At 31.6% G+C, this 14815-nt stretch overlaps 2 protein-coding genes across 2 annotated transcripts; both read right to left on the reverse strand.

Annotated features, from left to right (window-relative positions):
- Nucleotides 1-1672: 1672 nt before the first annotated feature.
- On the reverse strand, nucleotides 1673-2705 carry LOC128156687 (uncharacterized). The gene is made up of 4 exons (XM_052818916.1): nucleotides 2553-2705; nucleotides 2165-2299; nucleotides 1934-2035; nucleotides 1673-1814 (listed from the first exon to the last, which is right to left on the reverse strand). Exons 1-4 carry the CDS (start codon nucleotides 2589-2591, stop codon nucleotides 1689-1691), a joined length of 402 nt encoding a protein of 133 aa, XP_052674876.1. The 5' UTR covers nucleotides 2592-2705; the 3' UTR covers nucleotides 1673-1688.
- Nucleotides 2706-7441: 4736 nt separating this feature from the next.
- On the reverse strand, nucleotides 7442-9651 carry LOC128156425 (uncharacterized). The gene is made up of 4 exons (XM_052818575.1): nucleotides 9494-9651; nucleotides 9205-9339; nucleotides 7854-7955; nucleotides 7442-7614 (listed from the first exon to the last, which is right to left on the reverse strand). The coding sequence occupies exons 1-4, from the start codon at nucleotides 9533-9535 to the stop codon at nucleotides 7489-7491; spliced, it is 405 nt and encodes a 134-aa protein (XP_052674535.1). The 5' UTR covers nucleotides 9536-9651; the 3' UTR covers nucleotides 7442-7488.
- Between the last annotated feature and the right edge of the window lie 5164 nt (nucleotides 9652-14815).

Here is a 14815-nt window from a genome sequence, read left to right on the forward strand (position 1 = left end):
TCGTTATTAAATGAAGAAGATAAATCAAAAACAATTTTTTTCTTAACGCAGCAATTTTGGATTTCGATGGAAAATAAGAGTTTTTTTTCTCTGCATTTTAGATCATGTTACACTTTGTGCCACCAAATGGGTGTCCCCGGTATATTTTTAAGCGGATAAAAATTTTATTAATAATGCTTAGATCACTATATTGTATAAACGATGGCTTTAACTTCGAGTTGAAACATTTTAGCATCCTTTACAAAAGTAAACAATCTTTGAGTTACTTAATCTACATGTAGCTACATCAAAAGTGTGCGTTCACGCTTTAAAGTACAGGTAATGTGAACTGATGTACTTAATATTTTAAAGAAAATAAAAACTAATAAAATCTCGGGGTGTCCTGGAAATGTTTTCCCAAGACCAATCATTGACTGATATTAACAATTTCAGTTCTCGAATCCAAAAATAGGCATTATGACCTGCACTACAAAGTAAAAAAAATACATCTTTGTTTTTGTACTAAGTAGTTGCTATATATAGTACTGCATATAAATAAGAGCAAAGTTGCAATTAAGAACGAAAAAAATGGTCTTTACAAATCAATTCTTTGTACATGTATGAAACTGGGTTTCAAAAGGTAGAATAACAGGCGAAAATATTGAAATTGAGGACTTTACATATCAGGAAAATAGTATATATCATGTTCCTTTATGATATTTGATTCTGACCAAATTAATAACTTTTTTCACAACAAGATTCAGCTTTTTGTTTTTATAACTTTGGATCGTCATAACAGGTAAAAATAAGTCTTTTATAATGATTTTTAAACGTTCGTTACTAGATATTAGTGCAACATACTGTAGACGTAGTGCTCCATAATGTCTTAAGTTATCGAAAATCTCGCTTGAAAATATAAACTAAGGCCGATATGACGATGCATTGAGTGACGACTATATTTGATGTACATGTAACAGTTTAAAAGCTTGAATCAGGGGATGCTGTCTATAAAAAGAAGCGTTTGAATTGGCTGATTTGGTATCTACCTACTCTTACTCTGTATTCATTTGATATTGATATTTTTTATTCAGAAACTGCCAAACTAAATACATGTTCCCTGCATCAGGACTACAGCAGATCTTTAAAATTGTAAAGAAAAATACCAACTGCCTCATTTCATTTTTCAACAAAGTTCTTCATTGATAAAATGCATCAATTTTATTTGACGCAGTATTTATTTTGTTGCAGTTTATTCTAAAGAATTCACAATAGATTCACAATAGATATTAACTGTAAAAGTACAGGAATTTTATTTTATTGAACTTCAATTAATCAATGGCAGGCTCACTTGGCAATCAATATTTGGGACTGTTTCGTAACGCACTATGTCTGTAGGAACAATTTTTTCGCCTCTATATTCACCAAACAATATATACTACTGATGTCGATGTTTAACTTGCTGCTGACTTTTAAACACGCTAACCGACCGGCAATCAATTTTGGAAGGCAGTTTGCAATTCGCTATTTGCAATTCAAAAGTGAACTGCATTCCACAACACAGTTCGCAATTCAAAATTTATTTTTCAAATTTTGGGTCTGAAATATTCAGCGTCATATACAAGTGTTATACCACTACCACTGTAAAAATATATTGAAGTGGCTACATTTTTTTTTTTTTTTAAATCAGCAAATATTTGATATACACAATTTTAATTCAATTTCAAAGCAGGGAGTTTTCTACAGAAATGTGAGAGTCCTGCACTCATAGTGGTGAGATCCTGAGCGGTGACAGCGACTGTAGGACTGTTAGTGTCGATCAAATCAATGATGGTTTTCTACAAGAACAGAGAAATCTCACATTAAATAATGATTAAACGATTAAAATTGAAGAAATCTTCAACATTTCTATGGATTTGTTTGAGGTTAAAGAACTGTAAGGGATAGAAGATGATACCTCGATGGCATGGAGTCCTGTTGAGGTATGTACACTTGTTTGTTGATCAGCTGTGAGCAAGTATAGGTAACAATGACGCTGTGTCTTAACGACCAACGTGTGCTATAATGGAATGTAACAAAATTGTAGGGACATTAAACAAATATTTCTTTTTTTACCGTAAAGAAATAATTATTTTAAAGTTTAAAGAGAAATTAAAGCAAATAGATAAGTAAACTTCACAAGAATTACCGAATGAGCATCATAGTGGAACAGAAAACTTTCGTTCACATTTGGTTCATGTGTAGGTCCAGTATGATGTCCATGTACATGTGTGTTATGTGAATGGTGATGACCATGATGTGCAGTTGTGGTCATACCCACAGCCTATTGCAGAAACAACATAATATTGTCATGATATCATTGGCATAGTTATAATATCATTATGATTTGAAGTAACTGGCATCTATCTGGTGTATTTTTCTTTTTATGCAATTATTTTTCTTCACACATCAACTTGTATTTATTGTATCAAAATGTACGGAACACAAAGTCAAAAGGTAAGAGAGAGAGAGAGAGAGAGAGAGAGAGAGAGAGAGAGAGAGAGAGAGAGAGAGAGAGAGAATAACAAAATTCTTACCACAGACACAGTACTAATCAAGAAAACAGCGGAGAACATTATTCTATGAAGTGTCGGTTCAAATTGCGATTGTTGAAATAAGAGCAACCCTTTTCTTATATACGGAAACGTACTCTTTCTTATCTCGATTTTGGCACGATACTGTATTTAAAGTATACCATATATATTTCTTTGGGCCATGTAGTGCGTACTGAAGCACATGAAACGTGAACGAACTATTAGATCTAATGTCAAGGTTCACATATTCTAACATCAGATTCACGTTTCAGTGTATTATAGTACTGGTGTCTTATATTCCAAGGTTTTGTTTATTTTCGATTTACTAGTGCGTATGTATTTCAGAGTAATTTTAATATTACTCTTTGATGATGTTTTATGGTAAATGATTATTCAGGACAGAATCATTGTGACACTGGAACGCTGTTTGATTGATTCTGAAATCCATGACATATGTAGTAACTTGCATTTCTTGAGGTTGCAGTTTTAAAAAAAGCCATCAATGTAATTATTTTAATTTTTCTGTGTCCCTGATAGATGGAAAGCTTAAAGGCTCAGTACCGATATTCTATTGCTATTATCTATGTAACCTTTATGTAAATACGCTATTCTTCAATGCAAATCAGATAAATGTTAACATGCAATAAAATCTTCAAAATCTGAATTAAATTAATTCATTTGTTTATCATTTGTATATCATTGTTTGATTTACCTATCGAATTTGGTATATCATTCTTTCATAATTTTTACTTTTTGCGACATTTGTACTTACATTGTTCGATTTGTATGATTATGAACTTTATAAATATTACGGAGGGTGCTCGCCACCTCGAAAATTATGTAACATTCACTGATACAACTCTGTATCATCAATCATGTACCAGAGAATTAACTAATTACAGTTTTTGTTTCGAATCTTCAAGTAAAGTTTAATTGCACTCAATATTGATAATGTATGCATTTTAGCAAACGCAATGTAATGCTTGTGGTTTAACAATTTTATATGCATCGACAATAAATCAATCTTTTTTTCTGAATGGTATAAAACTGGTATAATGTTTTTAAAAGATATTATTAACAATGATGGTTCTTTCTTAACTTTAGATGAGTTTTACGAAAAATTTAAATTTAAACCCTCTTTTCTTCAATACAACAGTCTTCTTTCCTCTATCCCAAATAACTGGAAAAAACATGTCAAAGACAAAACACATCCTCCCCATAGCGAAGGGAATATAATTCACTCCTTGTCTGTTCAAGGAAAACTTAAACCATTAAGTGAATTAAAATGTAAAGATGCATATTGGATTTTAATTAACAGTTGTAAGGAAATTACTCTCTGTATCCAAAAATGGTCAGAAATATTTGAAGTAGAAATTCCAGTCTCTGATTATAAAAAGATATTTAATTTACCTTTTCAGTGTTGCACACAAACTAACGCACAATCTCTTCAGCTCAAAATATTACACAGAATCATAGTACATAACAAGTCGCTTTTTAATATGAAATTGATTCCAAGTCCGAACTGTAACACAGACAACTGTAATGAAATTGACACTATACATCATAGATATTTTCAATGTAAAAGCATACAAATTTTCTGGAAAGATCTAATATATTGGTGGCAACAACATATAGAAAATGTCAATCACTTAACAATGCAAGATGTCATATTTGGTATCTACAAAGTAAAAAATGTTCCACTAAATTATTGTATTTTACTTGGAAAATGCTTTATACATCTAATTCATTCAAAATCTCCTGGCAAACAAATTGAGTTCATTGCTTTTAAAAATTTTCTAAGAAACAAACTTCATGCGAAAGAAAATTATCTTTGTTCGAAGAATCAAATGCTCATTTTTTACGAATTATGGCAGCCAATATTAGTTAACTTATAAACTGTAGTCTTTCAGTATTATATGGATTGTCTTGATTGTTTGAAGATTGCTGATCAATGATCAATGCTTTCTACCATGTTAAAAACTAAGATGCATGTATATTTTAGATCCATGTTAATATTTTAGCTCCATGTCCAAAGTACTAGTATATTGATCTGTTTCCATGCTATTTATCATTTATTCTATTGTGAAACGTTTTGAATTATGTTCTAAAAATATATGTACCATAATTATTGAGCCAATAAAATATTCACTCACCAAAAAAACACAAAAAAAAAAAAAAAAAACCGCAATGTAAAAATGAATTGTATGTTCTATGGTATCAGAGACATAAATAACACATATGTCTCTGATGGTATGGTCTATGTCTAGACTATGTCTATATGTCGGCATATACAGATAGTTTATATTGTTAGCACGTATTTTGATTTTCCATTGCTTCCACAGCAAACGTCAAAATAAACACTCAGGTAAATTACATAGGAGACGTGATATTTGTATAAAGAATAAAATTTGGAATTACCGTATAACGGGTATTTTTTACGTGCTGATAATTATTACTAATTTTTACCAGTTTTTTTTAAATATTAATGCAGCAAGAAATTTATCAAATCAAGCTGAGAAGAAAGGAAAAATTAATTAATCTTGCTTTGGTCACTACATTGTATAAACGATGGCTTTAACTTCAAGTTGAAACATTTTAGCATCTTTAAAAAAAAGTATATAATGAGTTATATACTTATACTACATGTAGCTACATTAAAAGTGTGCGTTCACGCTTTAGAGTACACGTAACGTGTACTGATATACTTATCACTTTATTAAGAAATAAACAGCAATTTTAAAAGTTCACCGGGATATGAAGTTGGTTGGTCACGTGATCAAATCCTGTGAAACCCGAAGGGCTTCTTGGTAGATTTGATCACGTACCAACCAACTTCATATCCCGGTGAACTTTTTAACATTGCTGTTTATTACTTATATTTACGTTTGAAAAAGACAAATTGCCTAGAACTGTTAAAATTACCGAGAATTTTTATTTACAATAATCTAAGCGAAAACGATAAGCGCGTGCTATGATCATTGTGATGTCATGAAAAAGTTCATACAAAATTGAACGTTTTCGCTATTCTATAGGTTCATTTAAGGAAACATATTTGCAAATGTAAATATAAGAAATTAAAAACTAGTAGAATCTTGAGATGTTTAGGAGATGTTTAGGAAAGTCCAATCACTGAGTGATAATAACAATTTCAATTCTTGAATCCAAAAACAAGTATTACGCCTGCATTACAAAGTAAAAAAAAACCACAAATATTTCTTTTTTTATTTGTTATATATAGTACTGTATATAAATAAGATCAAAGTTACAATGCAAAAGGTAGAATTACAGACAAAAATATTACGATTGCTTATAAAGTTGAGCACTTTTCATATCATCAATGATAGTATATATCTTATTTTTTAATGATATTTGATTCTGATCAACAACAAAAAACCTAACTTGGAACTTTTTTGTAACTTTGGATCGTCATAACAGATAAAAATAAGTCTTTTATTTAAGCATTGATTGCTTATTTTTGAATGCTAACGCGCGTTATTCAAGTCCTCTGCACCGCTTGGTGTTACAGGACCGACGACATCCAAAAATAAGAATTCAGTGCTTATATTTATATTCATACTTATGTCTATTTATATGAAATATATGTGAATTGTAACTGTAAAGCCATTATATACGCTATCAGTCTGGGATATGAAACGGATACATGAAACAGCTATACTTTCATGCTATTTAGTTTGCTTCCGCGACTAAAAATATAGTGCCAGAAACTTTGTAGAGAAAATTCTTTTTTATTATGGAGTAGATATAATGATATGATTTAATGATTATTTTTCAAAAGTACTATCAAACTGGTTATGTTAGACTGAACGTTTCATTTAATCTTACAAAAATAAATATAGTCAAAACACGAGAAGGCGTTAATTTGTGCACATGGCGCATGAATCATCAAAGTGTATTCATAGAAAATTTCCAATGCAAACATAAGGGGAAATATACACTGAACGTAAATATAATATCTTAAAACGTGTGTTACTCAAAATTAATGCATCATAGATTATTTGTGGTGAAGCTTATAAGGAACTGTGGACATTGTGTTTCATTATGACTTATGTTATCGAAAATTTTGCTTGAAAGTATACAATAAGGCCGATATGACGATGTACTAAGTGACGACTATATTTGATGTAACAGTTTAACAGCTTGAATCAGGGGATGCAGTTTATAAAAGAAGTGTTCTAATTGGCTGATTTGGTATCCGCCTACTCTTACGCAGTATTTCTTTGATATATTTTTTCAGAAAGTGGCAAGCTTAATACCTGTTCCCTGCATCAGGACTTCAAAAACTAAATCACCGCAATGGTTGACCAATAATCAGTTGTTTAATAGTGTAAAGAAAAAATACCAAGTGCCTCATTTTATTTTTCAGCAAAGTTCTTCATTGATATACATGTAACGCATCAATTTTATTTGAGGCAATGCTTATTTTGTTGCAGTTTATTCTAAAGAATACACAACAGATTAACAACTGATACTAACTGTATATAGTACAGAAATTTTATTTTATTTTGAATTACAATCGATCAATGGCACGCTTGGCAATTTTTGGAACTATTCCGTAATTCACTATATCTGTAGGAACATTTCTTCACCTCAAAATTCACCAAACAATATATACTACTGATGTTGATGTTTAATTTGCCGCTGACTTTCAAACACGCTAACCGACCGACAATCAATTTTTGGAACGCAGTTTGCAATTTGCTTTTTAGAATTCAAAAGTGAACTGCATTCTATAACACAATTCGCATTTCAAAATTAATTTATCAAATTTTGGGCCTGAAAATTTCAGCGTCATCTACTAATGGTATACCACTACCACTGTGAAAATATGGTGAAGGGTCACTCTTTAACAAAACCAACAATCAGCTAAGGTATTTGATATACAGAATTTTATCAGCAAAGGTATTTGATATACACAATTTTAATTCAATTTCAAAGCAGGGAGATGTCTACAGAAATGTGAAAGTCCTGCACTCATGGTGGTGAGATCCTGAGCTGTTACAGCGACTGTAGGACTGTTAGTGTCGATCATATCAATGATAGACTTCTACAAGAACAGAGCAATCAACAAATAAATGAATAATAATTGTTTTTGGGAGGACGCTGTCTTAGCATGATAAAAATCATTAAATATTCATTTGTAACCGGTCGTGAAGATTTGCATATAGCGTTGCAGAAATGCTTATGTTTTTAATGCATTCATAGGATTTAAATCTTAACCATGAAAAGAATGACGCGTGTCGGAAATACCAATATCATATGGATGAAATTGATTTAAGATGATACCTCGATGGCATGGAGTCCTGTTGAGGTATGTACACTTGTTTGTTGATCAGCTGTGAGCATGTATAGGTAACAATGACGATTGTTTCTCACGGCCAATGTGTGCTAAAAAATTTAAGAAATGCATCATCTAATAAAGTGCATATAAACCGAGTGCTCATTTAGTTTTAATTTCAACTTAATTCGCATCATAAACTTAAAGAAATTTTGAAGATAGAACTGACGGAAATCTTCAACACAGTTACGATTTTCTGAAAGGTTCAGTCACTTAAGAAACATAAAGGGTACTTAAGTCTAAGACAGTGCTTAAGTAGGACTTATGTACATTCTTAGACTTAAGTCCGTAACTAGAGGAGTGCTTAGCTAGGACAATTTACCTAAAACTTAGGCGGCCGGTAGAGGTGACTTAAGTATGTCTTAAGTATTGCTTAAGTATTGTTTTCAAACATTTAGAAGTTTCATTGTTAATTATTTCAATTCAGCCTTTGAAAACAGATTATTAATCACATATTCACACAAAACCAATATATAAATGTTCACCAATATAAAAGTTTTGATTAAATTGATATAAATTTTAACAGTGGTCCTAAGGAGCTGTATTGATTTCCATATAATATGTATCTGGGCTACTGAATAGGTTGTAAACACGTAATGGTCAGTTCACAAGAAGGAAATATAATTATGTAAACTCGCAAAACTTGCGAAATTGAAAAAAGGACGTTCGAAGACAGAAAAACCATCAGTGATTATAAAGACGATTGCCTCATTTCATTACTGTAACAATGTTTATCCACTTAATGAAAAATCATACTCAGAGTATGTGAATTGCCTTATTGGTGGGGTAAGACAAAAGATAAAAAAATAAATCCACTAAATTATTCTATCAAAACAAAGAAGTAAGAACAACAGACTGAAAAACATTGCCTAAGATCCATCGCTTTGAGCTTTTTAAAAATTTTAAGTACGTATGTACATGTATGCATACCATGCAACCTTGAATTTTGTTTCTGTATATTTACATCTACCCAATCTTATATCAAAGATATTAAGAATAAACAAGATATTAATCTAAGACAATGATTTTATTATCAATGCATTCAAATTCATCAAAAGATAATATGAAAAATTCATTCCTAAATTTTAGCATAAGCATGACTTAGCTAAGACTTTGCTAAGTTTGTTTTATGTTACGGAATAAGACATACTTAAGTAGGACTTATGTAGGTCCTAAGATTCCGCCTAAGTCCTACTTATGAGCCTACTTAAGTCAAAATCTTAGCATGCTTTATGTTACGAGCCCCAGATCTTTAAATTCAAATTCAATGGATATATACTAAGTCTTATTAATAAATACCGTCATGGCATCATAGTGGAACACAAAATATTCATTGATGCTTGGTTCATGGGTAGGTTTTGTATGGTGTCCATGCAGGTGCGTGTGATGTGAATGGTGGTGACCATGTTGAGCAGTTGTGGTCATACCAACTGCCTATAGCAAAAACAAAATTGTATAGTACATGCATAACCATGTGAGGTGAAAATTTTATTGATAGCGATAAGACACATTGTGAATCCTTTACGGTTTTTGTATTTTATAAAGAACCAAAAAAGATAGAGGACATTTTATTAATATCTTCACTTACCAGAGACACCGTGCTAATCAGGAAAACAGCCGAGAACAACATTTTTCGATAGATAAGTCGAATTGAAGGTTCTGTACTTCTGGCAACATCTCTCTGCTTTTATAGCTTAGGTAAGTATCCTGCCTTATCTCTCTTCTACCAAGAACCTGTATTTAGAGTATATCGTATTTATTTCTGCTGGTTAATATGGTGAGTACATGATCTGAAATTTACGAAACGTGAACTTATTTAACTAGGTAAATAGGTCTACCTTTAGCTTCACGTTTCGTCGTAAATATACGTTGATTTTATACACAAAATGTACTTTCTATAAATATGGGATGTGATGTATTTGAGAGAGAAAAAGCATTCACTATTAAGTATTATTAAGTATACTATTTCTATACACGGGTGAAGTAAAATAAGTCATTAAGTTGTTAAACTTTCAGATTAAGGTGGAATAACACACACGAAAAAAAGTCACTCAAAATAATAGTAAATTATTTTTATTTTACCGATATAATGATAAATAAACTGAACATATGTCAAATAAGCGGAAAATTTGCAGTTTGGGGATAAAAAAAAATTAAGATAAAAAACCTTAAATAATTAAGTAACAACTAATGCCCATACGGGGTATTTACATGATTGGTCAGAATGTTAGAAGTTAAGTAAAAAGCGAAATACAGAGGTCCGAATTCACTGCTTTTTAGTCCGAGTCTTTATTTTGGGTATAAATATTGTACTGTGAAGAAATTGCCATTATATTTTAGCAACTGACTTGTTGCAAACAATTTATACTATAATATCATATCCATTTTATAACTATCTACAAACGAAAGCAAGATTTTACAGAAACTAATACCGATACAAACACATGTGAACAATAACAAGACTCGATCGAATTACGTTAACAATACAAATTTAAAGAGTTCTAAACTCGTGTGTAACTCGATATTTAACATTCAAATCATGGTAAAACATTATAGGTATCTATATAAATCATTCTAAACATTAAAAATGAGAAGCTAAAATTTTAAAACTGAGCCCAAATCGTGTCTTTGTCTAGAAAGGCGATTGTAATCCATTCCAAAATTGATCCGACCAGGCTGAAATGAACTGACTTTTCTTCGTATACTGGTTAAAATAATAAGATTCTTAAAACTTTTTAAACTTTTTAAACCTTTTCAATTCATGGCTTTACTTAATTGAATATCAATTCTAATTTAATTAGCTATAAAAGATTATTTTAACATCATTCACTTATATCTTTTTCACTTTTGGTGTTTACTTTGCGTGGATTATTTCTTGATCCCCTGAAACTAAAGTTACATATATATACATGTACATTTAAAGCACAGACTTCGCTGATTTCACGGGTTTACCTCAGGTTTAATTTCTTATAATTGTCCAATTTGTAATAATGTTGTACACTTTTTGTTTTCAACTTTTGCATCAATTTAAAGGCCATGTTATTGTTGTTTTTATATGTGTATGTAAATGAAAAACTTATCTCTGTCACCTATCTTCAAGAAATGACCATTCGAATTCCCTATAAATCTGTTGTGTTAGTGTTTTATGTAGGTGGCGGGCCAAACGGAGCATCATCATATCAGTAGTCAGTTATCCATAGAGGTTGTTCTGATTTGGTCTTTTGATTGTTCTCATTGCGAGTCCTTGTACTTTCTGTCCGTTCAATGTCTTGATCAGTATGAAGGTTGTCGAGTGCTATATACTACAATTAGGACATGTTTATCTAAATGGGTTCATATGGTCACGTTTGAAATATGTCTCAAACTATGCTGTTATATCAAATCTGTAACTTTCTTAAACGAAAAAAAAAATGAAAAAGTTAATGGCCATAATTATTTTTAAAAACTCCAAAAAAAAACCAAAACAACAAATGATCGATTAGGATAAAACTTTTCTTTAAAAAAAAGTTCAACAAATACAATGTAGAATAAGGAGCTATATTTTGTGTTGACATGTTAGGCGTTGTAATATTATTTCATTTCATTTGTATTGTATAAATTTTTTTATGCATTTAAAAATTTTTAATATTTAATGTTTAATTTACCATTGTTTTGTGTAAATTCTGTTTCTTTTAAGTATTTTATCATTTATAATTGTTGTATTTATTTAATAATCCTTTATTTGTAATAAAAATTTTAGTTTCATTCTTAAATTCTTTTTCATTTAAATTTCGATTGTACACATTTTTAAAATCAATTTTTGTGATGGCAATCAATTACAGCCCAACTGTTATTCCATCAAGTAAGCTTTGCTCATTTATTTACTGTTTGCTGAAATATAACTTTTTTGGAGCTAAAACTTGACAAGTTGAACGTGCACATTTTAAGCTCAGAAAATGTTTAAAGATATCATAAATCTTCGAAAGTTTAATACAATAGAATAAACCTATAATTCAACATACATAGTTTGTATATTATTCGGATCCATTTCTTTTTTACTTTGTTATTTACATTGTAGACAATATCTAATGAACTATACAGTCTAAAGTGAAAAATGATGAACGAGTTTTCTTCTTCAAAACTACGCTTTTTTATCAAAGAAAAACGTGAAGCCATATTGACTATGCTGTACTATTGCCTAATTCCTTAACTCTTTTTTTTTTTGTTTCGTCTGAAACATTGGACAGCTTGAGAAGTGCCACACGGTAAATTAGTAGGGATGTCAACGAGTACTCGAGTACTCGACTATCGCTCGGTCACGCCGATCATCGACTAAAATATTCTTAGTCGATTAATCGTTATTAAATAAAGAAGATAAATCAAAAACAATTTTTTTCTTAACGCAGCAATTTTGGATTTCGATTGAAAATAAGAGTTTTCTTTTCTCTGCATTTTAGATCATGTTACACTTTGTTCCACTAAACGGGTGTCCCCGGTATATTTTTAAGCGGATAAAAATTGATCGCTTTTGAATTTGTAAATCAAATTATTGTTTAAAATAGAAGTACTTATGCAAACATGTACTTGAAGAAATCAATTTGTAGATCATTAAATCAGTTATTTATTGGTCCAGGATTAGATGTTTGTATTAATCAAAAATTTAATCATTTCATCTCATGGCGTTTGTTTAATCATTAACTTTAATTGTTGATTTGCCAGGGCACGGGACAATGACTTCATACCATGAAACAGGTGACATTTGATTTGCCTAAGATGATATGCAGCTCAATTTTGTGTATATAAGCATCACAAGAAAAGGGGAAAGCTAAGACAATTTGAAATCAAATACATCTAGACTAGGTGCGTATCATCACAAGTGTTTACATGTTTATGATATAATATACGATGTATGTGACAGACGACGAGTATAGAATTATTTGATTTGAAAAGGACTCACAGTTTCAAATAAATCAACGAGTACTCGACTATCGCTCGACTAAAGGCTCCAATTAATCGACTAAGCCAAACGAATAAAATTGACACCCCATAAATTAGCAAAACAATATGAAACATCTCACCACCACGATCTCAAGTTAGACAAAAAGTGATTTGAAAATGGGCATCGCATACTGCTTTAAAATATATGCACAGTCAACATATTTTAGTCCGAATATAACCTGTTTAAGTTTCTGTTGGTTAGCATCGTTCCCACCGAATAATCGGTAAATCAGTTTTTCAAACAACTATTTTTTTATTTGTATTGAATACACATATTATTTATAACGTAAAACCGTCTGTATTTTCAATTTTTATTTTTTATTTTGATTGAATACTTTCTTCTTTTAATTAGCTCACCTGAGCCAAAGGCTCAAGTGAGCTTTTCTGATCACAATTTGTCCGTTGTCTGTCGTCGTTGGCGTTGTCGTCGTCGTCGTCGTTGTAAACTTTTCACATTTTCATCTTCTTCTCAAGAACCACTGGGCAGATTTCAACCAAATTTGGCACAAAGCACCACTAGGTAGAGGGGATTCAAGTTTGTTCAAATGAAGGGCCACGCCCTTTTTAAAGGGGAGATAATTGAGAATTATTGAAATTTTGTTGGTATTTTTCAAAAATCTTCTTCTCAAAAACTATTAGGCCGGTAAAGCTTAAACCTGTGTGGAGGCATCATTAGGTAGTGTAGATTCAAGTTTGTTCAAATCATGGTCCCCGGGGGTAGGGTGGGGCCACAATTGGGGGATCAAGTTTTACATAGGAATATATAGAGAAAATCTTTAAAAATCTTCTTCTCAAAAACTATTTGGCCAGAAAAGCTCAAATTAAAATGAAAGCATCCTCAGGAAGTGTAGATTCAAGTTTGTTCGAATCATGGTCCCCGGGGGTAGGGTGGGGCCACAATTGGGGGATCAAGTTTTACATAGGAATATATAGAGAAAATCTTTAAAAATCTTCTCCTCAAAAACTATTAGGCCAGAAAAGCTCAAATTAAAATGGAGGCATCATCAGGTAGTGTAAATTCAAGTTTGTTCAAATCATGGTCCCCGGGGGTAGGGTGGGGCCACAATTGGGGGATCACGTTTTACATAGGAATATATAGAGAAAATCTTTAAAAATTTTCTTCTCAAAAACTATTAGGCCAGGAAAGCTCAACTTTGCGTGGAGAAACCATCAGGTAGTGTAGATTCAAGTTTGTTCAAATCATGGTCCCCGAGGGTAGGGTGGGGCCACAATTGGGGGATCAAGTTTTACATAAGAATATATAGAGAAAATCTTTAAAAGTCTTCTTCTCAAAAACTATTTGGCAAGAAAAGCTCAAATTAAAATGGAAGCATCCTCAGGAAGTGTAGATTCAAGTTTGTTCAAATCATGGTCCTCGGGGGTAGGGTGGGGCCACACAATTGGGGGATCAAGTTTTACATAGGAATATATAGAGAAAATCTTTAAAAATCTTCTTCTCAAAAACTATTTGGCCAGAAAAGCTCAAATTAAAATGGAAGCATCCTCAGGAAGTGTAGATTCAAGTTTGTTCAAATCATGGTCCCCGGGGGTAGGGTGGGGCCACACTTGGGGGATCAAGTTTTACATAGGAATATAATATATAGAGAAAATCTTTAAAAATCTTCTTCTCAAAAACTATTAGGCCAGAAAAGCTCAAATTAAAATGGAGGCATCATTAGGTAGTGTAGATTCAAGTTTGTTCAAATCATGGTCCCCGGGGGTAGGGTGGGGCCACACAATTGGGGGATCAAGTTTTACATAGGAATATATAGGGAAAATCTTTAAAAATCTTCTTCTCAAAAACTATTAGGCCAGAAAAGCTCAAATTAAAATGGAGGCATCATCAGGTAGTGTAAATTCAAGTTTGTTCAAATCATGGTCCCCGGGGGTAGGGTGGGGCCACAATTGGGGGATCACGTTTTACATAGGAATA

Source organism: Crassostrea angulata, chromosome 7, assembly GCF_025612915.1.
Source record: "Crassostrea angulata isolate pt1a10 chromosome 7, ASM2561291v2, whole genome shotgun sequence".
NCBI lineage: Eukaryota > Metazoa > Mollusca > Bivalvia > Ostreida > Ostreidae > Magallana > Magallana angulata.